Below are 26,796 nucleotides of genomic sequence, written 5' to 3'. Positions count from 1 at the left end.
AGGCAGGAAAACATCAGGTAGGAATTCCAGAGGCCCTGACTAGTTTGCAGTGAAAGACAGAGAAGTGGTTCTGACATGCAAGCATCCTTCTCCTTCATCGGAAAGGAGGGAATCACCATGGTGAGCCAAGTCCTCCAGAATACTCAGTGGTTGCTAGGTATGTAATCAGATCTACAGACTGTCACAGTGTCTTGGATATATGTATCATTTACAAAATGCACAAGGCTCCTTAGAGCACCTTTCAAATCAATTACCACTTCTATCGAGAAGAACGAGAGCAGATAATACATGTGAAAGCCACTTGCAAATTCCCTTCCAAACCACTCACCATCCTGGTTTGGAAATACAAGCACCACTGCTTCAGTGTTGCTGGGTCAAAATCCTGGAACACGCTTTCTGCAGCACGTTAAGTGTCCCCACACCAAATGAGCTGGAATGGTTCAAAAAGACAGATCACCACCACCTTCTCAAGAGTAACCAGTTACGGGCAATAAACACCAGCGCAGCCAGCAACACACACATCCCATGAATGAATAAAACAAAACAAAATTGTCCAGCAAGAATTTCAAAACAAGAAAGACACAATCATCTTGACCTCACTCCAGGTACCTCTTCTTCTCTAGAAGATAGAGTGGTGGCACCCACACACAGGCGCAGGAACAGACAGGCACCTCAACAGCTTATCCCTTGGAAAATCCAGAGGTGCCCTGATCCTCCAACACCCTGTGCCAGTGACCATACTGCTAACAGCTGATTGGGTTGAGGATGGTGAATCTGTATTTGTGCAGGAAATTCTCACCAACCCAAGCCTTCAAACCCCAAGATCACAAAAGACACCGGTCAAAGCCTTCCCAGTAGAGGAGCAGCAATGACATATTTTGTATTGCTACTGGACTAGCAATCCAAAACCGCAGATGAATGCTCGCCAGGGGATGCCCGTTCAAATCTACGTGAAATTTGAATTCAATAAAAATCTGGATTGAAAGGCGGGTCTCAGGGTGACCATGAAACTATTGTTGATAGTCGTAAAATCTCAGCTGGTTCACTAATGTCTTTCAGGGAAGGAAATTTGCCAGCCTTGTCTGATCTACATGTGCGTCCAGACACATTGATCTGTCAGATGCTTCACTGCCCACTGGACAGCACTGAATGGGCAACAAATGCTGACCTCACCAACAATGCCCACATCCCACCAACAAATAAAAAAAGCAGGTTCCCTCAACCTTAGCTTCTGATGTTGAGCCTGCAGCAAGAAGCAAAAGAAGAAATCCTTTTAGGGTACCTCAAAGTGGCACAGATGTTTATTCATAAATATAACAGTTGTAAATTTATATGAACTTTCACTGTTCAAATGTTTGATCTGGTCTCATTTCTCTGCTAGGTGCCTGCATGGTTGTCAGTGTTACAGCTACAGGTGCTGCAGTTAACATAGCTTAAAGGTCTGTCAGTTGGACTTCGTACTTTTGAGTTATTACATCCCAAGCAGAGAGAAGAACCTTGAAACCAAAGCAAATCACAACACAAAATGGAACTCTTCCCAGTCAATGAGGTATGTTGAATAGAGCTTACAGCATTCTCCCAGCCAGCAACTCCAGAACAATCAGAAAGTGAAAGAAACTTGTTTGTGTTGCTCATTCCCACTGCAAATGGATGACTGCAGTTTTTGTGGATCTGTTACCAAATGAGCCAATGCCTTGCCATCTGTGAGGGACCTCCTGCAGCAACTCAGCAACAGTTTCTCCTCAGATGAGATATTTTGCTCCTCCTTCTTGTGCTATCACAAGACATCCTCCACCTCCACCCCCTTGAAATGTCAGGCTATGGAGGATGCAGAAATTTGCTATGATGAGGGACATCCCTTCTGAGATATCTTGCATTGTCCCAAATGAATTGTCCAGGCAACTGAATCTCATCTTCAGGAGCCCATGGTTGTTCCTGTGGAAACATATGCAATATTTACCCTTCCTCAGACAGGCCTCAGGAAGCAGTGGGTAGCCTTGGTCATTAAGCAACCATTGCTGATTGCCCTGAGGTTCACTAAAAGATGCATTTACCTGAGAATGTCCCACAAGGTAGAGATCATTGATAGCTCTCTGGGTAACATGTACAGAGCTGCACTATCTGCTGTGTGGTGTGGTCACAAATGATCAGTATTAATCTGTCTCCTAGTTGAGAATGCCATTTCACTTCAGCTAGCTCAGTTTCATGGCCACACAGTTGCCCTTATTTACTCCTAAAATACTGGTCTGAGAATTAGTCTTTGCATTAAAATAGGATATAAATTCAGTTATATTGTAGTTGTGGCTATCTAGAATGCCTTACTCTGAAGTAGTTAATTAGTCCTCTTTCATTACACAATACAATATCTAATGTATCCTGCTCTCTGGTCAGTTTCAAGAAATTCTTGAAAGTGTTCTATCAACTCTTCAGCTATGCAATGACTGCATTTTTTGAAGTGATTTTTACAGTTTAAATGTAAATTAACCTCACCCATGATTATTACCATCCTTTTAGCAGCTGTACAGAGTCTTGTGTAATTCTTCCTGCATTCTGGTTACTGTTAGGGAGCTTGTAGACCTTCCCTCACAAGTTACTTATTCCCTCTACTGTATCACATTTTCACCCAAACTTATTCTAAACCTTGATCACCTGAACCAAATCATCTCTAACTACTGCAGCAATGCTGTCCTTGATTAACAGTACTATCCCTTCCCCTTTTCCTGGTTTAATATTCTTCTTGAACATCATATACAATATTCAGGATCCAATATTTATCATCCTGTAGCCACATGACTATAATTGCTACCAAAGCATATTTACTTTGATGAGTGGTATCAATTCATTTGCTTTTCACATTCAGATATTTTATTTTATCTCTGTATTATCAAATTTGTTTGGTGTGTTTATCAGTTATTTTCTCTTTGTCCCTTCCAGCCAATATCTGATCCTTGTTACCTTTTTTTTCCCTTTACAGAATGAGGGTGTCACTGGCCAAGCCAGCATTTATTGCCCATCCCTAATTGCCCAGAGGGCAACCACATTGCTGTGGGTCTGAAGTCACATGTTGGCCAGACTGGCTAAGGATGGCATATTCCTTCCCTAAAGGACATTAGTGAACCAGATGGGTTACTCTTACTTCCAGATTTTGCTGTGTTCAAATTATAACCATTTGCCGTGGTGGGATTTGAACCAGGGTCACCAGAACATTACCTCTCTGGATTAACAGTCTAGCAATATTACCGCTAGGCTAATGCCTCCCCATATTGCTATTTACCTCTCTTGTCTTTTCTTTGCTCTTTGATATACCACTTATGTCCATATTTCATTCCCTTTCTCCTACTATTTTGTGGGCTCAACCTCAACACCTAAATAATTTCTAAATAATACTGCAATGTCTGACTGGAGCAACCCTGCCTCCCCCTGACTGAGTGCAGCACAACCCTTAGGATTACACCTTTGCCCAAGTTATCCTTCCTCCCCTTCACTATTTCCATAGTTCCACACCATTCAAGCAATGCTGCTCCTTATTTAATTTTTAATGGATCCACACCCTTGGGGCTTGAAGATGACCCAGCTCACAGAACCAGAACTGGTAAAAAGCAGTTAAGTCAATCTACAGAATGGACAAGGAAGGAAAATTACTCTGGATTTTGATTAACTGTGAAGTAGTGGTTTGCTGAGTAGATGGGGCTATTTTGGAAACTACATTATAGTTAGATATCTTGTGTGTTTTATTTTATTTCTTCTGTGTAAAAACTTCAGATTTATTGATAAAGATAAATCTGTAACCAGACATGTTTATGTTTCAGTGAAGGAGCACTATATTCATTTTAAAAATACATAATCTACTAAGTCAAATTTAATTCTGGGATCTGACTTAACTAATAGTAACATCAGCCATAATCGTAACATAACCCAAGTGATGGCAAGCAGCATGGAAGGTCTGACATTACTCCCAGATTTCAATGGGCTGACTTTTCCCATTGTGCAAAGTTGTAAGTCAAAAGTCATCAGCCTTCTGAGAATCCCAAACAGAGTTTCAACAGCAGGATCTACTCTGATGATTCCTTCTCCTGGGCTCACGACCAATCTCCCAGTGTTTGTGAGTGAAGTTTCTTTGATGAGAGAGTGTGGTCTGGCTGGTAGTTAATAAAGGACAATCTTTATCCCCGCTTTCTACAACACTCTCTTTTTCTTTCTGTCTCTCTCTCTCTTCTCCTCATCTCAGTCTAGGATGCTCTTTTAAATGTCAGACTGCCTGAGACCCTGCAAATCTAACCATGACGCATGGCAAAGCCAACTGCTCTGTCCTTTATTTTCAGGTGTTCAATCTGACATGCAGATTTTAATAATAATACTTGGCCTGGGGCTCCTGTTGCCATAGTAACCACATTGCACTGGCGTATCCTGGGGCTGAACTAGAAGCAGTTCATATATTCCTTTTTATTGCAGCAAGTTACCATCAATTAAAGAGACAGTCCAAACATAGCCATCTCATAATTTTTAGTTGTCCCCCACCCTCCCCCCACCCAGCCAGATTAGAGTCGTCTCAGTCTACTCTTAATTATTCATAAAATGATGGAAGGTTTTATCAACAGTGCTGACAAACAGTATTTGTTCAGCAATAGCCTGCTCACTGATGCTAAGTTTGCATTGTACCAGGGACACACGGATTCCTGATTGCATTATAGCCTTGGTTCAAACGTGGACAATGCAGCGGAATTCCAGAGGTGAGATAAGAGTGATGGCCCTTGACATCAAAGTTGTATTTGACTGAATGTGGCATCAAGGAGCCTGAGGAAAACTGAAGTCAACAGGAAGCAGGGAGAAAGCTCTCTGCTGGTCAGAGTCTTACCTGGTACAAGGAAAGATGTTTGTGGTTGTTGGTGGTCAATTATCTCAGCTCCAGGTCATCTCTGCAGGAGTTCCTCAGGATAGTGCCCTCAGCAAAACTATCTTCAGCTGCTTCATCAATGAATTTCTCTCCGTCATAAGGCCAGAAGTAAGGATATTTGCAGATGATTGTGCAATGTTCAGCACCATTCACCCCCCCCCTCAGATACTGAAGCAGTCCATGTCCAAATGCAGTAAGGCTTGGACAATATCTAGGCTTAGGCTGACAACTGGAAAGTAACATTCATGCCACATGAATAACTGATAATGACTATCTCCAACAAGAGGGGATCTAACAACTGCTCCTCGATATTCTTATAGACCATCGAGGTACATGGAGAGAGTGAATAGCCAATGTCTTTTTTCCCCAGGGTAGTGGAGTTCAAAAGTTGAAGGCATATTTTTAAGGTGAGAAGGGAAGCATTTAAAAGAACCTGAGGGCCAACTTTTTTTACACAGAGGGGGTGTGTGTATGGACCAAGCTGCGAGAGGAATAATCGCAACATTTAAAAGGAGTCTGGATGGGTACATAATTAGTAAGAGTTTATAGGGATATGGGAAAATTGTTGGCAAATGGGTCTAAGTTGGAGCAGATGAGTTGGACAGGAAGGTCAGTTTCTGTACAGTAGAGGATTCTTGGTAATCAAAGTGGAGGATGGGAAAAAATTCTGGCTGTAACAGCTGCTCCTTTTCTGAGGTATTTTAGGTGTTGGAGGTAATTTCCTCGAATTCCAGGAACAGCAATTACTGTTTTATATGCTGTTGCATTGTTTTGGAACTTTGGAAAAAAAAGTCAAAACAACAGCAGTTTTAGAAGGGAGAAGAACAGACAAAAGAAGCACATGGTGAGGTCAGTGCAGGAGAGAGAGAGAGAAAAAGAACCCACACTGCTAACTGACAGAGTTAGCAGTTACTGCCTTTGCTGTTGAATTCATGTATCACTGAACATCGTAGTGTGTCTTGGAAAATTAAATAACAGTGAAATTCACAACTGATCTTGGAGGAACCTATTTGGGGAGGTTGCAGGACAGAAACAGATAAGTGGATTTTAAGCGCGGCCTTAAAATAAGTCTGCAGTAGTGAGTCGAGTGGGTTCTTTCTTAATTATATGTCACTTGAGTAAACTGAAAATATAAGCCATAAGTATTATTTTAACCTGGAGCAGTGTTTTGTGAATGAATAGCGCTATTTTCAGGGTCTGTAGATTGAAAGAAGCAAAAATGGCCCTTAGTAGAGCGATATGCTCTTCTAGTCAGATGTGGGAGTTAAGGGAGAGTTTACATGTTACTGAGGATTATATCTGCAATAAATGCTGTTGGTTGCGAATCCTCTCAGATCAAGTCAATCAGAGGCAGGTAGAGGCAATGAGGAATTTACAAGAGCAAGGGGATGTGATGGATGGCTCAGAGAGGGTGCAGAATGTTCTCAAGAAGGAAAGGGACCAACAGGAGGTCATTGTATACATTGGAACTAACAACATAGGAAGGGAAAAGGTTGAGATTCTGAAGGGAGATCATGTCTTACAAATTTGATTGAGTTTTTTGAAGAAGTAACAAAGAAGACTGATGAAGGCAGAGCTGCAGATGTGATCTGTATGGACTTCAGTAAAGCATTTGACAAGGTTTCCCATGGGAGACTGGTGAGCAAGGTTAGATCTCATGGATTACAGGGAGAACTTGCCATTTGGAAACAGAACTGGCTCAAAGGTGGTGGTGCAGGGTTGTTTTCAGATTGGAGGCCAGTGACCAGTTGAGTGCCACAAGGATCAGTGCTGGGTCGACTGCTTTTCATCATTTATATAAATGATTTGGATGGGAGCATAAGAGGTATAGTTAGTAAGTTTGCAGATGACATCAAAATTGGAGGTGTAGTGGACAGCAAAGAAGGTTGCCTCAGATTACAATGGGATCTTGATCAGATTGGCCAAAGGGCTGAGGAGTGGCAGATGGAGTTTAATTTAGATAAATGTGAGGTGCTGCATTTTGGGAAAGCAAATCTTAGCAGGACTTATTCACTTAATGGTAAGGTCCTAGGGAGTGATGCTGAACAAAGAGACCTTGGAGTGCAGGTTCATTGCTCCTTGAAAGTGGAGTCGCAGGTAGATAGGATAGTGAAGAAGACGTTTGATATGCTTTCCTTTATTGGTCAGAGTATTGAGTACAGGAGTTGGGAGGTCATGTTGCGGCTGTACAGGACATTGGTTTGGCCACTGTTGGAATATTGCATGCAATTCTGGTCTCCTTCCTATCGGAAAGATGTTGTGAAACTTGAAAGGGTTCAGAAAAGATTCACAAGGATGTTGCCAGGGTTGAAGGATTTGAGCTATAGGGAGCGGCTGAACAGGCTGGAGCTGTTTTCCCTGGAGATTCAGAGGCTGAGGAGTGACCTTATAGAGGTTTACAAAATAATGAGGGGCATGAATAGGGTAAATAGCCAAAGTCTTTTCCCTGGGAGGTTAGTGAGCAAAATTAGGGCGCATGGTATTGGGGGCAAAGTACTGACTTGGATTGAAAATTGGTTGGCTGACAGGAAACAAAGAGTAGTGATAAACTGCTCCCTTTTGGAATGGCAGGCAGTGACCAGTGGGGTACAGCAGGGATCATATTAATGATATAGAAGATGGTATTAATAGTAACATAAGCAAATTTGCTGATGATACAAAGCTGGGTGGCAGGGTGAAATGTGAGGAGATGTTAGGAGATTACAGGGTGACCTGGACAGGTTAGGTGAGCAGACAGATGCATGGCAGATGCAGTTTAATGTGGATAAATGTATGGTTATCCACTTTGGTGGCAAGAACAGGAAGGTAGATTACTACCTAAATGGAGTCAAGTTAGGTAAAGGGGCAGTACAAAGAGATCTGGGTGTTCTTGTACACTAGTCAATGAAGGCAAGCATGCAGGTACAGCAGGTAGTGAAGAAAGCTAATAGCATGCTGGCCTTCATAACAAGAGGGATTGAGTATACAAGCAAAGAGGTTCTTCTGCAGCTGTACAGGGCCCCGGTGAGACCACACCTGGAATATTGTGTGCAGTTCTGGTCTCCAAATTTGAGGAAAGACATTCTGGCTATTGAGGGAGTGCAGCGTAGATCACGAGGTCAATTCCTGGAATGGTGGGACTATCTTATGTTGAAAGACTGGAGCGACTGGGCTTGTATATCCTTGAGTTTAGAAGACTGAGAGGGAAACTGCTTGAGACATATAAAATTATTAAAAGATTGGACACTCTGGAGGCAGGAAACATGTTTCCGCTGATGGGTGAGTCCCGAATCAGAGGACACAGCTTAAAAATAAGGGGTAGGCCATTTAGGACAGAGATGAGGAGAAACTTCTTCACCCAGAGAGTGGTGGGTGTATGGAATGCTCTGCCCCAGAAGGCAGTGGAGGCCCAGTCTCTGGATTCATTTAAGAATGAGTTGGATAGAGCTCTCAAGGATAGTGGAACCAAGGGTTATGGAGATAAGGCAGGAACAGGATGCTGATTGAGGATGATCAGCAATGATCATAATGAATGGTAGTGCAGGCTCGAAGAGCAGAAGGGCCTACTCCTGCACCTATTGTCTATTGTCTATTGGGGTCGGGGAGTCCAGTACTAGAGGACATAGGTTTAGGGTGAGAGGGGAAAGATATAAAAGAGATCTAGGGGGCAACCTTTTCACACAGAGGGTGTTACGGGTATGGAATGAGCTGCCAGAGAAAGTGGTGGAGGCTGGTATAATTGCAACATTTAAGAGGGTCTACTAATTGGACTGCAGTAATGCTTGAAGGCACTCATTACTACCTTCTCAAGGACAACTAGGGATGGGCAATAAATAGTAGCCAGACAGTGTTGCCCACATCTCATAAATGCATGAAAATGTTCAAAGACCTTAGAAATACGGGCCCTGAAACCCCAGTAGGTGAGGAACATTTGAAACTTGGGCTTTCATACACTGAAGAACTCCTCCTAGAACATAGAACATTACAGCGCAGTACAGGCCCTTCGGCCCTCAATGTTGCACCGACCTGTCATACCAATCTGAAGCCCATCTAACTTACACTATTCCATGTACGTCCATATGCTTGTCCAATGATGACTTAAATGTACTTAAAGTTGGTGAATCTACTATTGTTGCAGGCAAAGCATTCCATACCCTTACTACTGAAGAAGGACCTTGAAACTGTCACAGTAAATCAATTTGAGTTGTCAAAAGTTCTTGATGGCATTGGAAAAACAATGAGTTGTCTTGCACTCCCCTAAATCTAAAAACAAAATTAATCATCACCTTCTCCACTGATATTCATGGATCCAGCCTAGACTCCTGGCTCAGACACCCAGGCTTCCCAATATTCACCTGTCTTGCGACCACTGAGGTGAGATATACCAGCATGCCCACACAGAGCTGTACAGTAAGAACTTCTAAGTTAGCCAGTCCATGATCATTACCACACAGAAGTGAAAGGATCTCAGCACACAAAAGATCATGCTGTAAACTCCACCTAGAATACCTGATCTGGGTTGTGCAAGCTGAGAACTGCAATTGGCAAGGCACCAAGCTGTATGGCCAACCTTTATTAAAGCCCAGATCCTTAGAATCACACCTAGCCCATACACACCAAAAGCTTGCAGATCACATCAAACAGCATTTCCCAGCAAACTAAGCACTGACTGTATCCAATTAACCCACGTTTGCAAAACTCACAAGTATCTAACATTAGTAGTGATTTCTCAATCAGATAGCATTTACTACACAATCCTGAGTGTGCTAAGAATTATGCTGGCAACCAATTTAGGATTATTAGTTGGGCTCAAATTCGCACACTTACATGCACTGGAAGCTACAAATCTTCATACACAGAGCAGTTGGAAAAAAGATTTATACACACTGTGCATATTTGAAATAATCAAGTAACAGACATTCTCTGCTTTATTCTTAAAGTTAATACTTTAAAATCATAGAATCATGGAAATGTGGAATAATGGCATCATACAGTACAGAAGAGGCCATTCAGCCCATCAAGTCTGTACTGCCTACACTCAATCCCATTTTCCCATATTCGGCCCAGAGCCTTGAATGTTATGACATTTCAAGTGCTCATCCAAATATTTTGTAAAAGCTGTGAACTCTCCCACCTCAACTACCCTCCTAGGCAGTACATCCCAGATTCCAGGTGAAAAAGCTTCTCCTTAAAACTTCTCTAAGCCTCTTGCCTTTCACTTTAAAATTGTGACCCCTTGTTATTGACCCTTTGACCTAAGGGGAATATCTGCTTTATATTTCCTCTGTCCTTAACCCTCATAATCTCATACACCTCTCTCAAGACCCCCTCAACCTTCTCTGCTCCATAGAAAACAACCTGAGCTTATTGAATCTTGCCCAATAAGAATTGATCTGCCTTGTTTAAAATTTAAACAATGATTGTCAATTAGCTGTCAGTCATTATTAATCAGTGCATTCTCCATGGTAATATCTCCACTAAAGCAAGTCCATTTGCCAACCAATCAACATTCATTCTCAGTATAAATATTGTTTTTTCCTTTACTTTTGTAATTCATCCAAATTCTACCGCTGTGTGTGAAAATCTTCAACAAAATGACCTATTTATCAGCATTACTCAAGTTCATAAGCAAAGAAGGACCATGAGAGTGATCACCACCTTTCAAACAAAACTCAGCACAAGTTAGTGACATTCACAGCAAGTGAAGCAAACTAATGGAAAAATAAGCCAATGAACACTGAACACTACACCACCCTTTAACTATTCAACAGGGTCAGAAAGCCACTGTCCTTCAAGTGCACTTTCAATATAATTCCAGTAAGAGGTCAACAGACAATCTACTGAGAATAGGCATTTTCCAATAGACTATGGCACTTTGTTGGGGTAAGAGCCACCAATTGGCACAAACAAGGTGAAAGCTGTAAGAGGGTGCATAATCAGGGAAAATCACTCCTAAACGGGAGTGATTTCCTTAACGTTGGTATTGGCAGAATACTGACGGAGAAAAACATTATTGGTTAGCTGCCTATTAGAACTCAGGTTCATCTTGAAGACAGAAGCTTAGATTGCAGTGTAGTGTCAGTTTGTAAAATCTTCAGGATCTGACTTCACCATTCCCCTTCTTAAACAGAAAAATGGCAGTCAATGTATGAATCCCTTCAGAGTGCAAAACAAAGCCCCATTAGTTTGCTTCCCTGTTATGCAGGTGCTCCTAACAACATGATCACCCACACATTTTCAATAAAGGAAGCCCTCTCCCTCTGACCCTTCTACTTTTAGCTAGGTCAACATAGGATTCCCAATATTTGCATTCACGTCCAAGACTTACAGGCATTGAAACGTGATGGCATTTTGCATTTTATATTTTTATATGATTTAGTTCTAAAATGCAGTAGAAATTTTTATTCAGTTGCAAAATTAGTTGTCGTTCAGACAGATATAGAGCAGCAGCAATATTGAGCTCTTGATGCAGTTTCATTATCCTTGTCCAGAATATGCCACATAATCATTTTGATAAAATACATGAAAACGTGTAAATTCTGAAAACATCTAATAAATTAACTCAGTGAACTGTAGAACATTATAGGGCTCTGCAATTATCTGTAGAACATTATGGGGCTCTGCAATTATCTATAATAACTGCCTTTATGAGTATTTCAAGGCATGATTAAGAAGAGTCGCCTTCTTTGATATTATGGAGATGCCACTTTAATTACCATTCACAAACAGCTACAACATTCATTGCAAATAAATTGTCTAATGTCACTAGCATGTATTTATTACTTTAATAGCAGTTCTACATACTCAATATTTTAAAAGAATGTAGAAGAAATGCAATCTAATTGTTTGTCCTAAATGCAATCACAATTTAAGGCCATAAAGAAATGTTAAGGTCTATTAACAATTCATTCTTGTAAATCTTCAGCTGCAGTATCAAATAACATTCCTAATTATAACTTCAATAGAGTACCCGAATGGAGAAGCTGCAAGTTTCGGGAAGACCTAATAATCTAGGACTCTTCGCTAGAATAGAGTAGATTGAGGTGTCTTATTAGAAGTCTTGAAAATGATGAGCAGACATGTTAAGATAGGTGTAGAGAAGTTGATTCCACATGTGGGTTTTCCAAAGCTGGAGACCATAAGTAAAGATAGCCACAATATATCAAATAAAATGCAGAAGAAACTTTCCTTTGAGCATGGTGTGGAACTTGCTATCATATGGAATGGTGAAAGCAAATAGCATTGCTTTATTTAAGTGGCTATTCAAGAAGTATCTGAGAGAGAAAAGAATAGAATAATGATCCAACAATACTGTGCCCTGAGTAACATAATAAATAGAAATTTAAATAAACCAGAGAAAAGACAAATGTCAGGAGCAAGATTCAAGTTTCCAGTTTCTGGAATGTTCACATTACTGAAATTGCAAGTTACGCTGTGTGAGTCTAAAGTAATTCTACAACAAGATTCTTATTTTGGAAATATCAATTCAATTGCAATTAGTCGTACCAAACCTGGACAGAATGATGACATTGCTCCTGAAGGATGAAATGGAAGACTTGTTGAGTCACATCAGTAAGCTCAACTGGTTCGGCACACAGTCCAAATCAGACCAGACGTGAGCTTTGAAATATTATACCTTGGGCCACAAAAAATCCAAAGGTAGAGGGCAACTTGCAAGTGAAAAAAAGAAGAAATTAAAATAGAGAAGTGTCTGTTGAACCTCTCAGTTTTGGGTGATCCCAATAGCATAACATTGATCATGGGTGACATGGTGGCACTGCTGCCTTACAATACCAGAGATCCGGGTTCAATTCCCACCTCAAGCAACTGTCTGTGTGGAGTTTGCACATTCTCCCCGTGTCTGTGTGGTTTTGCTCCGGTTTCCTCAAACAGTCCAAAAATGTGCAGGTTAGGTGAATTGGCCATGCTAAGTTGCCCGTAGTGTTAAGTCAAGGGGTAAATGTAGGGGAATGGGTCTGGGTGGGTTGCTCTTCGGAGGGTCGGTGTGTGATTTGATAGGCCTGTTTCCACTGTAAGTAATCTAATTTAGGTTGTTTCACATGCAAATTTTGGCAATGGATTTACTATTGTGGAAGAATTTATAATATTTCTTGTGGAAGACATTTGGAAAGTTGCCTTTGGACTGGGATGCAAACAAAACAAGAAGGATGATGATGAGTACATTTGCCATTGAAACTGTTGATGCTAAGAATATGACACTCCAGCTGTCCACTATCCAGGAGGAAATGCTATCTGTAAAATGGACTGAAAGAACAATACTAATAAAATGCTACTTTGATAAATTGGTCTTTGTGAGACCTGAAGAGAATAGCAGCAGCCAGGAGAGAAGGTAGCAACTATCAAAATGGAAGGCTGGCAGCAATATATTAAAAGTGTTGGATAATTAAACTTTGGACACTTTTGGAGTTAAATATTTAAAATTAAGGTTCTTTCTCTTGTGGATTTACAGGTTCTCAAAGATAAATGGATGGTTTGAAATAGAAATAAGGTTGTGGCAATGATAACAGTCATGAGTAATTAAGACTGATTTCAGTGACTAACATAATAAACATAGGTTGAGGTATCAATTAATGATGGTGCAGGAAAATATTCTCTTACAGTAAAGAGAAATTGGGTAAGGAAGTGTCGTTGAAGAGAAGTAGCACATGAATGGGGTGTCTTTAAAAGCAGTTGGGAATAGATAGATTACATCTGTAACATATATCTTCTGTAGGCAACATGCAATAAAAACTGAAAACCTGATCTCTGTTTTTAGTTCAGTCAATCACTGTTGTAAATCAATAAAGTATGTCCTATATATTTAACAATCAAGAGTTCAGTATTTGCTCAAAGTATGTGGTTCATCATGGAACACAGCAGCTTGATTGTGAATAATTAATTGGTACAAGACACTTGTTCAAATTTCTCCGGAAGAGTTGGTGATCTGGTGCATGAGTGTTGAAGTCAAGCAGAGATTTTTAAGATTTTTTTTGAACAAGCAATCATGCTCTTCCCTATTCTAATTTCAGATTACTCTCTGATTAAAATTCTCATTATGGTGGAAAGCTGTAGTAGCTCCTTTAAAAACTATCTGTTAGGTCATTAACAGACAGCTTTCCAAAATACAGCCAAAAGAGTGTCAGATAAATGTATAAAATTTGCCATCTTAAATGTTCAACTCTTTGCTAAATTTAAAGTTTGTGAGAAGATTTGTAGCTCGGGTGCTCCTTGCTGTGGTTCTGTTCGCCGAGCTGGAAGTTTTTGTTGCAAACGTTTCGTCCCCTGTCTAGGTGACATCCTCAGTGCTTGCGACCACTAGGACTTATAACAGCACACAAACCAACAGCCACTCTCAGACAACAACTCACCAAAACGAAGGACCCGATACCCAGCATGAGCAAAACTAATGTAGTGTACAAAATCCCATGCAAGGACTGCACAAAACACTATATAGGACAAACAGGAAGACAGCTAACGATCCGCATCCATGAACATCAACTAGCCACGAAACGACACGACCAGCTATCCCTAGTAGCCACACACGCTGACAACAAGCAACATGAATTTGACTGGGACAACACTACCATTATAGGGCAAGCGAAACAAAGAACAGCCAGGGAATTCCTCGAAGCTTGGCACTCATCCACAAACTCCATCAACAAACACATAGACCTGGACCCAATATACCGGCCACTACAGCGGACAGCTGAAACTGACAACCGGAAGTGGCAGGGACAGGCCACTATAAATGCCGGAGGAAACACCACAGAAGCGCTTCACAGGAGGCTCCCAAGCACTGAGGATGTCACCTAGACAGGGAACGAAACGTTTGCAACAGAAACTTCCAGCTCGGCGAACAGAACCACAGCATCTTTGCTAAATATTTAAATCATTCCCATTGTTTTAAATGCATCAAAACCAAACAAATTTTTGGCTTTTAATAGAATAAAATGTTTGACTTACTCGTCAGGTTTCATTGTATTAACCTTCTTTACATCTCTTGACCAAGTAACCAGATAAATATGTCCATCACATCTTGTTAATACAACAGAAAAAAGAAAGTCCACTTATTTTGGAAAATCTGTTAGTAAAAATTAGACATAGCAAAGAGAAACTGGAATTCAATGGGAATGAAAGGCAATGAAAGTTGAGGAAAATTGAATTAAATAAGGAATTAAAGAAACAGGTGACAACAGGAAGACACTTTCTAACTCTGTATTTGCCAGCCTGTGATTTTTCTCTGAAAGCAAATGTGCAGAAGTCTGTGATCTTGTGAATGCTTAAGTAGAAATCTCTGACTAGGATTACAAAAGAATGGAAAAAAGAAATAAAAGAAAAAAAAAATGAAGACTGAGGAGACAAAATAAAACAGCAAATTAAAAGAATTGAGGCTTTGTCTACACGGGTACTAAAATCTAAACACATGTTTCATTTCCACAAGACATTCAAATGACAATAAGCTGTGAATCTTTTATAATGTCCACTCCTTTTGTGGTGTTTAGGAGTCATTGATGACTTTAATTTACCAATCATCCAATGTTAGTTTCACAATTCTCTGCTATCCCATTTCTCTTTGTTGTAGTTTCAGCAACCTCTGTGCTGGTTTTCAGGAAAGAGGATGGAACTGGCAATAGACTGACTCTGTTAGTGGTGCTAGCTTCCCTGGAGATATTATTAAGGCAAATTAAAGCTGAATTGAGGCATCGTGATAACAAACTGCTGTTAAAAAAACTGTACTCTTCGGTTCATTTCAACCGCCGTTATGAAATGGAGTCCTTTCTCGAGCAATGATGGTATCAACTTATAGCTCTACACCATGATTAACTAATACAACATCACAAGCAGATTTCTGGAGCATTATAGAATAAATACAGCACTGAGCCACATAAGGTGATCTGGGACTAGATTTTTATAGAGGAGAAAGTGAGGGCTGCAGATGCTGGAGATCAGAGCTGAAAATGTGTTGCTGGAAAAGCGCAGCAGGTCAGGCAGCATCCAGGGAACAGGAGAATCGACGTTTCAAAGAAGGGCTTATGCCCGAAACGTCGATTCTCCTATTCCTTAGATTTTTATAGAGTCAAGGAGACTCCACGGAGATGGGAAAATGGTGGCCAGGACCCTTTCTAAATTCCCAAACCTATTCCCACAGTTTCCAATTTTCAATAGTGCCACTTTAAGGTGCTGATAGTTTCTGTATTTCTTGAAAGTTATTTCTTCTCTGGTATATTGAGATCTCTTAAGCAGAATATTGAGGCATGCTGTAACTTTTGTTTGTTCAACAACTAAAAGGATGATAAATATAACATTAACCTGTCCAGCTGTGTCCAAAATGTCCAAATATGCAGGATCATCATCAATTCGGACTTGAGTCTTGTATGCATCTTCTGTAGAGAAACATGAATTTAAACATGTTTTGATCCATTATGTCTTGTTTTTAAAACATTTTTGTCACCATTCAACTGATATGAAGTGTTTGCAATAATTTATTTTTAGGAACCTAACAATTCCAATGGTGAAAATACCATTCTTTTCATGAAGTGAATTGATCTGTAAGATAGAAAAACTTCTTTATTATCTGCAAATACACTATAATCAAAGGATCATTTCATTGCTTGTATGCAGCTTGCAAGAAACAACTGCTGTTACTGTTGAATTTCTCAATCAAATACTCAAATCTGCCTTTGGCTTGTCAAGTGGATGCATTAAAGAAGTACAGAATCCATTTGATTTATCTGGTCCCTGAATTTACTTGTTTAAAATATTTACTGTAAAAATAGCTACACTTTCGAGAAGATTTATAGCTCAGGTTGATGATAAGTATGTAAGTTAGCTCGCTGAGCTGGAAGGTTTGTTTTCAGATGTTTCATCACCATACTAGGTAACATCATCAGTGAGAGTCTATAGTGAAGCACTGGTGGTATTCCCCACTTCTCTATTTATAGGTCTTGGTTTCTTAAGGTGGGTGATGTCATTTCCAGTTCTTTTTTTCAAGGGAAGGTAGATAGGATCTAAATTGATATGTTTTTGATGGAGTTCTGCTTAGAATGCCATGCCTTTAAGAATTCTCGTGCGTGTCTTTGTTTCACCTGCCCTAGGAGGTATGTGATATCCCAGTCAAAGTTACATTAATTACATGGATGAATTGTCTCAAAATCTCCCGTTATGCCTGATCTTGAGGTAGAAGGAAAAAGAGAACTAACTGTGAGGTGGGATTAAAAGGGCACATACTCATCATGTAGCAATTGCACAGTTTATACAAATAACATGACTGGCATTATAATTGTAGTAGCCCCAGGCAAAACCAGAGACAATATGATTAAAGTGAAAACAGGGTGCTCTGCGCAGTACTCTGATTTTAAAAATGCTACTTCTCCATTCTCACCAGCTGATCATATTAAAATCATCCATCAAAATGACCTTAACTGAAGTGATAAAATAATTAAATAGCTGAATGGGAATTACTTTTGTGAGCCATCATGAACCTTGCTTTTAGTGAACTTTCAACGTGCGCAACCACTTCATATTGGACTTCCCTGAACCTCTCATTAGGGTGATATAAGCATGTCACCATTCCTAAATTGCATTTGAAGTATCATGTTAAAAATCATACAACACCAGGTTATAGTCCAACAAGTTTATTTGGAAGCACTAGTTTCCGGAGCGCTGATCCTTCATCAGGTGGTTATGGAGTATAAGATCATAAGACGCAGAATTTGGAGCAAAGGTGATTTCAGTGTTGTGTGATTTTTAACTTTGTACACCCCAGTCCAACACCGGCACCTCTAAATCTTGAAGTATCATCATTTCCTTTATTTTAGTAAATTCAGCAACTTCTTTGTATGCAGCAACATCGCAGAAGAGGTTAATGCAAACCATTTGTCTTTAATTTTAAACACAGTTCAGTTGTGGCAATAGGCAAGGAAACAGATTAGATTGCAGAAATAGGCTTGCTGTCCTATTGGCCTTGAAACTTGTTGATCACTGATATTACTTTGCAGCCAAGAGAGGTGATTGTCTCATCAATTAATGTAAGTGGGGAGTTAGATTATATCATTTAGACCCAATGCAATTTTAAGTATTTTGGTCAGAAGCCAATGCTTTGAGTAATTCCCAGTGTTAGAGTTACTGAGTGATGTGACTGGAAGTGAAATTTCAAGTGGTATGAACCTGCACTTCACTCAGGTCATGAGGATCTTTGTAGCATTGTAAGTAGTGCTTTTCTAAATCCGACCTGAGCTCCTTGTTTGCTTATTTGTAATTCTAATTGTCCCAGCTGATGTTATTACTGGTCTCACACAGAAATCTAGCTTGATAGATCATATTTTATTATATATATTTTTAGTTATAACAAGGCAGTCTTTTGCTGATATACAAGCATGAAATGCTGCAATTTTTATTTAAACCATAAAACAGAAGTTCATTTCTCAAAAGAGATGAAAATAATATTGAATATAAAAAACTATTTATGCAAAGCACAAGTATAAAAATTTCAAAACATACAGTAAAATGCAATACCATTAATCCTAAAAATACTCCTTTACAATCCTCACAACAGAGAGAATTCCTTTTTTTTTCACAATTTTAAGGCTTTATGTAACAATGTTTTCAATGGCCAATTTTGAGAATCTGGTAATCCCTTCCTGGAGCCTTCATACAACTGAACTTAGACTTTCTCAGCTTTAAATAGCCCCTGCAGGGTTTTAACCAAACATTTCTAGTCTGGAACTTTAAAAGTAAACTCCTTACACTCAGGTAACCTTGAACAGTCCTGAATTACTTCCTTTTCTCAGGATCAACAGCTTTATGCATCCAGCTTAAAACAAGCCTTCTGTAAAACTGCCCAAACTGTAAGTAAAGAGGTTTTTTTGTTCAAAACCATAAATCAAAAGGAAACAAAAATAAATTGCTGACCTTCTGAACTGAAAATCTAATGCACAAATATTTAGTTTGTTTGCTAATAAAAATCTGCCAATGTAAACAAATTCCCATTAGCTCCTTCAAAGTATACGTTTTAACAATAAAAATCATCATCGCTACAGAAATGCCAACAAGTTAATCATTAAACCCCTCCAGCCACAAAGAAAACACATATGCCATATCTTAAAACTCCAAAATAAATACATAATTATTATTTATAGCAACAGTTAAGTATAATTATGTAATATTTACATAACATATCTTTATACATACCACTTTAAGCCACAATAAGCGATGTTGCATTTTAGTGTACACAGGAATTTCAATTATCCGAAGGACATGGGTAGGGAGCATTACGTTTGGTTAATCGAATGCCAGATAAATGAATGCTGGATAACATAGGTTAGCCAAGCATCAGAATCTTGCGAGATTGCCGGATGATACTAAATTCGGACAATCAAATGCTGGATAACCAAATGCCAGATAATTGTGGTTCATCTGTATAGTGATTAGATTAGATTAGATTACTTACAGTGTGGAAACAGGCCCTTCGGCCCAACAAGTCCACACCGCCCCGCCGAAGCGCAACCCACCCATACCCCTTACCTAACACTACGGGCAATTTAGCATGGCCAATTCACCTGGCCTGCACATCTTTGGACTGTGGGAGGAAACCGGAGCACCCGGAGGAAACCCACGCAGACACAGGGAGAATGTGCAAACTCCACACAGTCAGTCGCCTTAGGCGGGAATTGAACCCGGGTCTCTGGCGCTGTGTGGCAGCAGTGCTAACCACTGTGCCACCATGCCGCCCGATTGCTGACTAAATTTTCATTTAATTATTACCAATGCATGTCACTTTATTGAATCACCTTCACTTCAGTTTCAAGCACTGACTCTCACTTTACTGTCCTTACAGAGTACAACACTGAATTCAATTCCACATTATCATTATAAAACCTTTGTCCTATTCTTGTATCTAATAGTCATTTGTCATCATCCAACTGCTCCAGTGTATTGTAGTGTTGAATTTCCTGAAGCATATCACGATGATGAAGATGACATATGGGTCTATTGACTCTTCTCCCTGAGCAAAGAAAACATTTCACTATTTCATGATGATACTGCCCCTTTCATTTCAGGCCAATGTGGAATAGTTTACAGTTTTGGCTTCTCTCAGTGGAAATAATCTTTTTGTTGTTTCTCTACAAATTGACAAGAAATCTTATAACCTTTATAAATACTTCAGTTTTGGAGGCCTTAACATACTACTGAAATATTGACCAGTGGCACTAGCAGACTAACACTGGAAACAGATTATTATTAAACCTGATGAAACTGATTCATCCTGGTCCTTTATGTCTTGTAACATTGCCCGCTCTAATGTCTTTTGTATGATCAATAGTGGAACACTGATGTGTGAATCGACTTCACATTTTTATCAACATTTGATTCTGGGTTCATCCCACAAGGTGCAGTATTTTGCATTCAGGTGGCTAGTATCAGTCGATGAGCTTGCACAGTGCATTAATTTCATGTCTTTCAGAAGGTGGTACCCAAACAAAATGGGCAGCTTCCACTGTTCCATTTTGAATCCTTGTAGCAAAAGGTGGCGCTGTTCATTGATTTGGCAATTAATATGTTTACCATGCATAATGTACTCCAGCAGTCACAATGATGGCCTTTGGTCTTGTTAGGACAATGGATGTTGTTCACTGCAAGCAATGTGCAGTAAAAACAAAATACTTTGTTTCCAGAATCCAATTCCATCATGTTGTACCTGTTCTACAATGAAACCTGCTGGCAAAAGCTGAGAGCTCTTAACCAGGCCTCACAAGGGGTATGTTGCAGTGAAACTCTTATTAGAAATGAGTGGAGTGTTCCCAAGTGATGCATTTAGCAGAGGGACTGTTACAAGTGTAGCATTATTCAGATAAATCTCTGCTACAATTGCAGCAATAAATTGATAGATTTATTTTAATTGTCATGCAGAAATCCCCTTTCTATGGCTCAGGTCATTTGGTTTAGGATAATTATATTTGGCTAAATTTGACTTAATTATTAAAAACTAAACAGTAATAAGAAAACTGTTAAAATACAAATAGACATGAATTGTATGACGATCACTGACTGTGCGTAGAGGTTCCACATGTACAGCACTGGCTATTTTGTTCAATATCCAGTTGTTGTTGACTCTTCTATGAAAATTTTAGGTTTCTTTGTTTTAACTACCTTATGTACATATATGCATTAACCTGCCAAACTGTAAGAATTCCTTAGCCTGGTCAAGATGGCCATCCAATAGGTTGGGTCTGACTGTATGCATCTCTTCTGTGCTTAGGTCCCTGCCCAGTAATCCATAGGGAAGGCATGTGTGGGGACCACTGGCTTGAGGTATTCCACATACCACATATATTCTTTACAAAATTAGAGAGGATGGATGACTCAAATTAGTTCCTAATAACAGTCTTATTCAAAAAGGAATGGAGGCAGAAAGCAGGAAATGATAGACTAGTTATTTTAACATTTACCATTGTTAGAAATTTTTGGAATCCATTATTAGGGAAATAATAACAAGACATTTGGACAGTTAAAACACAATCCATCTGAGTCAGCATGGTTTTATGAAGGGCAAACTGTGTGACTAATTTTCATGTGTTCTTTGAAGATATAACAAGCAAAGAGGATAATGGGGATCCTGTAGATGTTGTACATCTGGACTTTCAGAAAGCATTTGATAAGGTACCATACATAAGGTCCACATAGGGCAAGATCACACGGGGTTGTGGCAATTTATTTATTTGGATAAAAGATTGGCTGATGAATGGAAAGCAGAGAGTTGGAAGAAATGGGTCTTTTTCTGAATGACAAGATGCAACTAATGGAGTGCCACATGGTTCAGTTTTCAGGCCACAACCGTTTACAGTCTGTAGTGATTGGGACCAGGTTGACTTCATTCACTATGAGGTCATTGATTGGGGTTGTTAACCTGGGCCAGTCAGGAAAACCCTGGCTGACCAATATAACCCGGAGAGTCACACCTGCACACACATACCATGGGTGCTGGGGATACAATAAGCACTACCGCACTTAGGTGGTAGTGTGGGGGTTAAAGGGGGAAAAAAAAAAGAAAAGAAAAAAAGAAAAAAAAAGAAAAAAAATAATAACCCGGAGAGTCACACCTGCACACACATACCATGGGTGCTGGGGATACAATAAGCACTACCGCACTTAGGTGGTAGTGTGGGGGTTAAAAAAGGGAAATAAATAAATAAATAAATATAACCAGGAGAGTCACACCTGCACACACACACCATGGGTGCTGGGGATAAAATAAGCACTACCGCACTTAGGTGGTAGTGTGGGGGTTAAATAAAAAAAAAAAAAAAATAACCCGGAGAGTCACACCTGCACACACATACCATGGGTGCTGGGGATACAATAAGCACTACCGCACTTAGGTGGTAGTGTGGGGGTTAAAGGGGGAAAAGAAAAAGAAAAGAAAAAAAGAAAAAAAAAGAAAAAAAATAATAACCCGGAGAGTCACACCTGCACACACATACCATGGGTGCTGGGGATACAATAAGCACTACCGCACTTAGGTGGTAGTGTGGGGGTTAAAAAAGGGAAATAAATAAATAAATAAATATAACCAGGAGAGTCACACCTGCACACACACACCATGGGTGCTGGGGATAAAATAAGCACTACCGCACTTAGGTGGTAGTGTGTGGTTAAAAAAGAAAAAAAAAAAGAAAAAAAAATATATAACCCGGAGAGTCACACCTGCACACACATACCAAGGGTGCTGGGGATACAATAAGCACTACCGCACTTAGGTGGTAGTGTGGGGGTTAAAAAAAGGGAAAAAAATAAATAAATAAATATAACCAGGAGAGTCACACCTACACACACACACCATGGGTGCTGGGGATACAATAAGCACTACCACACTTAGGCGGTAGTGTGGGGGTTAAAAAAAAATATAACCAAGAGAGTCATACCTGCACATACACACCATGGGTGCTGGGGAAAAATAAGTACTACCGCAGTTAGGCGGTAGTGTGGAGGTTAAGAAAAAAAAAAGAGAGAAAAAAAACATGAGTGTGCTGGCCATCAAGAGGTCGAGAAAAAAATATATAACCAGGAGAGTCACACCTGCACACACACACCATGGGTGCTGGGGAAAAATAAGCACTACCGCAGTTAGGCGGTAGTGTGGAGGTTAAGAAAAAAAAAAGAGAGAAAAAAAACATGAGTGTGCTGGCCATCAACAGGTCGAGAAAAAAATATATAACCAGGAGAGTCACACCTGCATACACACACCATGGGTGCTGGGGAAAAATAAGCACAGGTTAGGCAGTAGTGTGGGGGGTTTAAGAAAAACAAAAGAACAGGAGAAAAAAAATAAACAGGAGTTTTCACTGCTCTTTGATGTGAAGGGCACTGCTTGACACTGGCCACCCGGGTGTTTTCCTATCTTCCTGGTGGTGGAATTTGAATAAAGATTCATGCACTTTGTGTCTTTCACTGTGTCTCACACCTGCACACACACACCATGGGTGCTGGGGAAAAAATAAGCACTACCGCACTTAGGCGGTAGTGTGGGGGTTAAATAATAAAAAAAAATTAAATAAAAGAACAGGAGTGTCAGAGTTTTTTTCATTCCGAGAGCTGGCCTTGAGGAAGCCAGACTAGTATCACGTACATTGCATGTATAAGTAAGGGGTGATTTGACGACAGGATACTGGCCTCTGTGGAGTTATTTCTGTGGCAACAAGAAATAAAAATACAGTCCTGTAGAAATTTACTCAAACAGTTGTATTTGGGCTGGGGTAAGCATTTCTGGCATCAAGCTGTTATTTGGGAAGCTTGACTCATTAAATCCTGCCATCGAAGACTGGGCCCAGTGTGTGGAAAGAATGTGTTATTTTTTTCCAGGAAAATGACATGGGGCAGACGAAAAGCAGCGTGTAGATCTCCTGACAGCTTGTGGACCTGTAGCTTTATCGGTTATTGGGAGCCTAAACTTTCTCTAAAACATAAAAAAAATATAACCAGGAGAGTCACACCTGCACACACACACCATGGGTGCTGGGGAAAAATAAAGACAGGTTAGGCGATAGTGTGGGGGTTTAAGAGAAAAAAAAACAGGAGTTTTCATTGCCCTTTGATGTGAAGGGCAATGCTTGACACTGGCCACTCGGATGTTTTCCTTTCTTCCTGGTGGTGGAAATTGAATAAAGATTCGTACACCTTGTGTCTCTCATTGTGTCTCACACCTGCACACACACACCATGGGTGCTAGGGAAAAGATAAGCACTACCGCAGTTAGGCGGTAGTGTGGGGGTTAATTAAAAAAAAGAAAAAGAAAAAAAAAACAAGAGTGTAGCACTGCCTTTTGTGAAGGACAGTGCTTGTCACTGGCCACTTGGGTGTTTTTCCCTATTGAGAGTTGGATCAGTGTGAGTGTGAGTGCGCACGTGCAAGGACTCTCCTCCTTGAAGGGGACTGTCCCTGGACTAGCTGCCCCACATCGAGAGAGAGGAAAGAAGGAAGAAGGAAGAAGAGGAGGAGGCAGAAGCAGAGGGAGGTAAAAAAACAATATAACCAGGAGATTCACACCTGCGCACACACACCATGGGTGCTGGGGAAAAATAAGCACTACCGCGGTTAGGCGGTAGTGTGGGGTTTAAGAAGAAAAAAAGAACAGGAGAAAAAAAAGAAAAAAAAGAAAAAATAAACAGGAGTTTTCATTGCCCTTTGATGTGAAGGGCACTGCTTGATACTGGCCACTCGGGTGTTTGCCTATCTTGGGAGTTGGATCAGTGTGAGTGTACACACGTGCAAAGACTCTCCTCCTTGAAGAGGACTGAGAGGAAGGGGACTGTCCCTGGACTAGCTGCTATATATATATAAAAAAAACCAGGAGAGTCACACCTGCACACACACACACCATGGGTGCTGGGGAAAAATAAGCACTACCGCAGTTAGGCGGTAGTGTGGGGTAAAAAAATAGAAAAAAAAATAAACAGGGGAAATAAAAGAAGAAATAATTAGAAAAAAGGAGTGTTAGACTTAAAAAAAGGAAAAAAAAATATAACCAGGAGAGGGGTCATTAGGGCCGACTGCCTGCCCCTCTTCCGTGGTTACGTTAGAGCCCGGGTGTCCTTGGAGAAGGAGCATGCGGTGTCCACCAACACCCTGGAGTTGTTCAGGGAGAGGTGGGCGCCGCAGGGAGTGGAGTGCATTATTTTCCCCTCCAACTCTATTTTGATTTAGTCCCTACCCTCCCCTTCACTGTTTTAATCATACAGCATTGCTCTTTGATGTGAAGGGCAGTGCTTGTCACTGGCCACTTGGGTGTTTTCCTATCTTCCTGGTGGTGGCAATTGAATAAAGATTTGTGCACTTTGTGTCTCTCACTGTGTCTCACACCTGCACACACACACCATGGGTGCTGGGGAAAAATAAGCACTACCGCAGTTAGGCGGTAGTGTGGAGTAAAAAAAAAGAAAAAAATAAACAGGGGAAATAAAAGAAGAAAAAAAAGAAACAAGGAGTGTTAGACATAAAGAAACGAAAAAAAATATAACCAGGAGAGGGGTCGTTAGGGCCGACTGCCTGCCCCTCTTCCGCGGTTACGTTAGAGCCCGGGTGTCTCTGGAGAAGGAGCACGCGGTGTCCACCAACACCCTGGAGTTGTTCAGGGAGAGGTGGGCGCCACAGGGAGTGGAGTGCATTATTTCCCCCTCCAACTCTATTTTGATTTAGTCCCTACCCACCCCTTCACTGTTTGATCACACAGCATTGCCCTTTGATGTGAAGGGCACTGCTTGTCACTGGCCACTCAGGTGTTTCCATTCTTCCTGGTGGTGGCAATTGAATAAAGATTGCACACACACGACATGGGTGCAGGGGGAAAATAAGGACTACTGCAATTAGGCTGTAGTGTGGGGTTTGTTTGAGAGAATATATATGTATATATATAAATGGGGATCTAGAAAAAATAAGCACGGGACTGACTTCGAGTTGCCGGGCCATAGCCAGTGTACTGTGAGGAGGGAGAAGAAGAAGAGGAGAGTTCTCTGAGCTAAGAGACATTTGACTTCTGGTTTTCTTCTTTGTTATTTTTGTGTGGTTGTTTGTTTTTTTTTCACTGGGCTGCAAAAGGGAAGAAAAAAAGCAACAAAAAACAAAACATATGTAACCAGGAGATGAGAATCTCCTCAGTTTGGGGACTGACTCCTAGATGGTTGGCCACAGCCAGTGTACTGTGTACATGTAAATAAGGGTGACTTAGTGACAGGATACCAGCCTCTGAGCAGTTATTTCAGGGGCCATAAAAGCAAGATGAGAAATTCAATAAGGAATTAAGGAGACATTTCTTCACATAAATATGGGGTTCATTATGACAAAAAGTAGTTGAGGACCAAAGATGTATTTACAAGGGAAGATAGATATGCACATGGGTGATAAAGTAAATGGGAGGACATGTGGTTGGAGTTAGATGATACAGAGTGAAAAGACATTGGTGTGGATCACAAACACAAAAAAGAAAAAACATATAACCAGGAGATCAGAATCGCCTCAGTTTGGGGCTGACTTCTAGATGGTTGGCCATAGCCAATGTACTGTGCACATGTAAATAAAGGATGGCTTAGAGACAGGATACCAGCCTCTGTGCAGTTATTTCAAAATCTGTGTTAATAACTTGAATGCAGAGATAGAATGCACAATAGTCAATTGTGTCGAAGACATTAAAACAGGTGAGAAAGTAAGTTGCAATAAGTAAATAAGATGTTAAGAATGGATACAGATAGGTTAGGTGAATGCACCAACATTTGGCTGGGAACGCATGAGATTATTCATTTTGTTTGGAAAAATAGAAAGGTAACTTATTATCTAAATGGAGGGAAAATTCAGAGTGTTTGGTGCAGTGGGATTTGGGTGTCCTTGTGCATGAATTGCAGGTACAGCATATAATAAGGAAGGCACATGGGATT

General features: G+C 40.3%; 1 protein-coding gene and 1 long non-coding RNA gene across 3 annotated transcripts in view; one reads left to right on the top strand and one right to left on the bottom strand.

Moving 5' to 3' along the window:
• rit1 (Ras-like without CAAX 1) overlaps positions 1-26,796 on the bottom strand; it is a 302,874-nt gene that overhangs the window by 177,024 nt on the left and 99,054 nt on the right. For both annotated transcript variants that reach the window (XM_043701395.2, XM_043701404.2), the window contains one exon: positions 16,184-16,257. In XM_043701395.2, coding sequence (XP_043557330.1) covers positions 16,184-16,257 — 74 coding nt within the window. The remainder of the gene's footprint in view (positions 1-16,183; positions 16,258-26,796) is intronic.
• Positions 1-26,796, top strand: part of LOC148152184 (uncharacterized) — a 278,077-nt gene that overhangs the window by 244,300 nt on the left and 6,981 nt on the right. The gene's annotated exons all lie outside the window — the stretch shown is intronic.

Source organism: Chiloscyllium plagiosum, unplaced genomic scaffold, assembly GCF_037043375.1.
Source record: "Chiloscyllium plagiosum isolate Xiang-an unplaced genomic scaffold, Cpla_swu_hap1 HiC_scaffold_1, whole genome shotgun sequence".
NCBI lineage: Eukaryota > Metazoa > Chordata > Chondrichthyes > Orectolobiformes > Hemiscylliidae > Chiloscyllium > Chiloscyllium plagiosum.
Note: the sequence above shows the minus strand (reverse complement) of the source record. Positions and strands in the feature narration are given on the sequence as shown.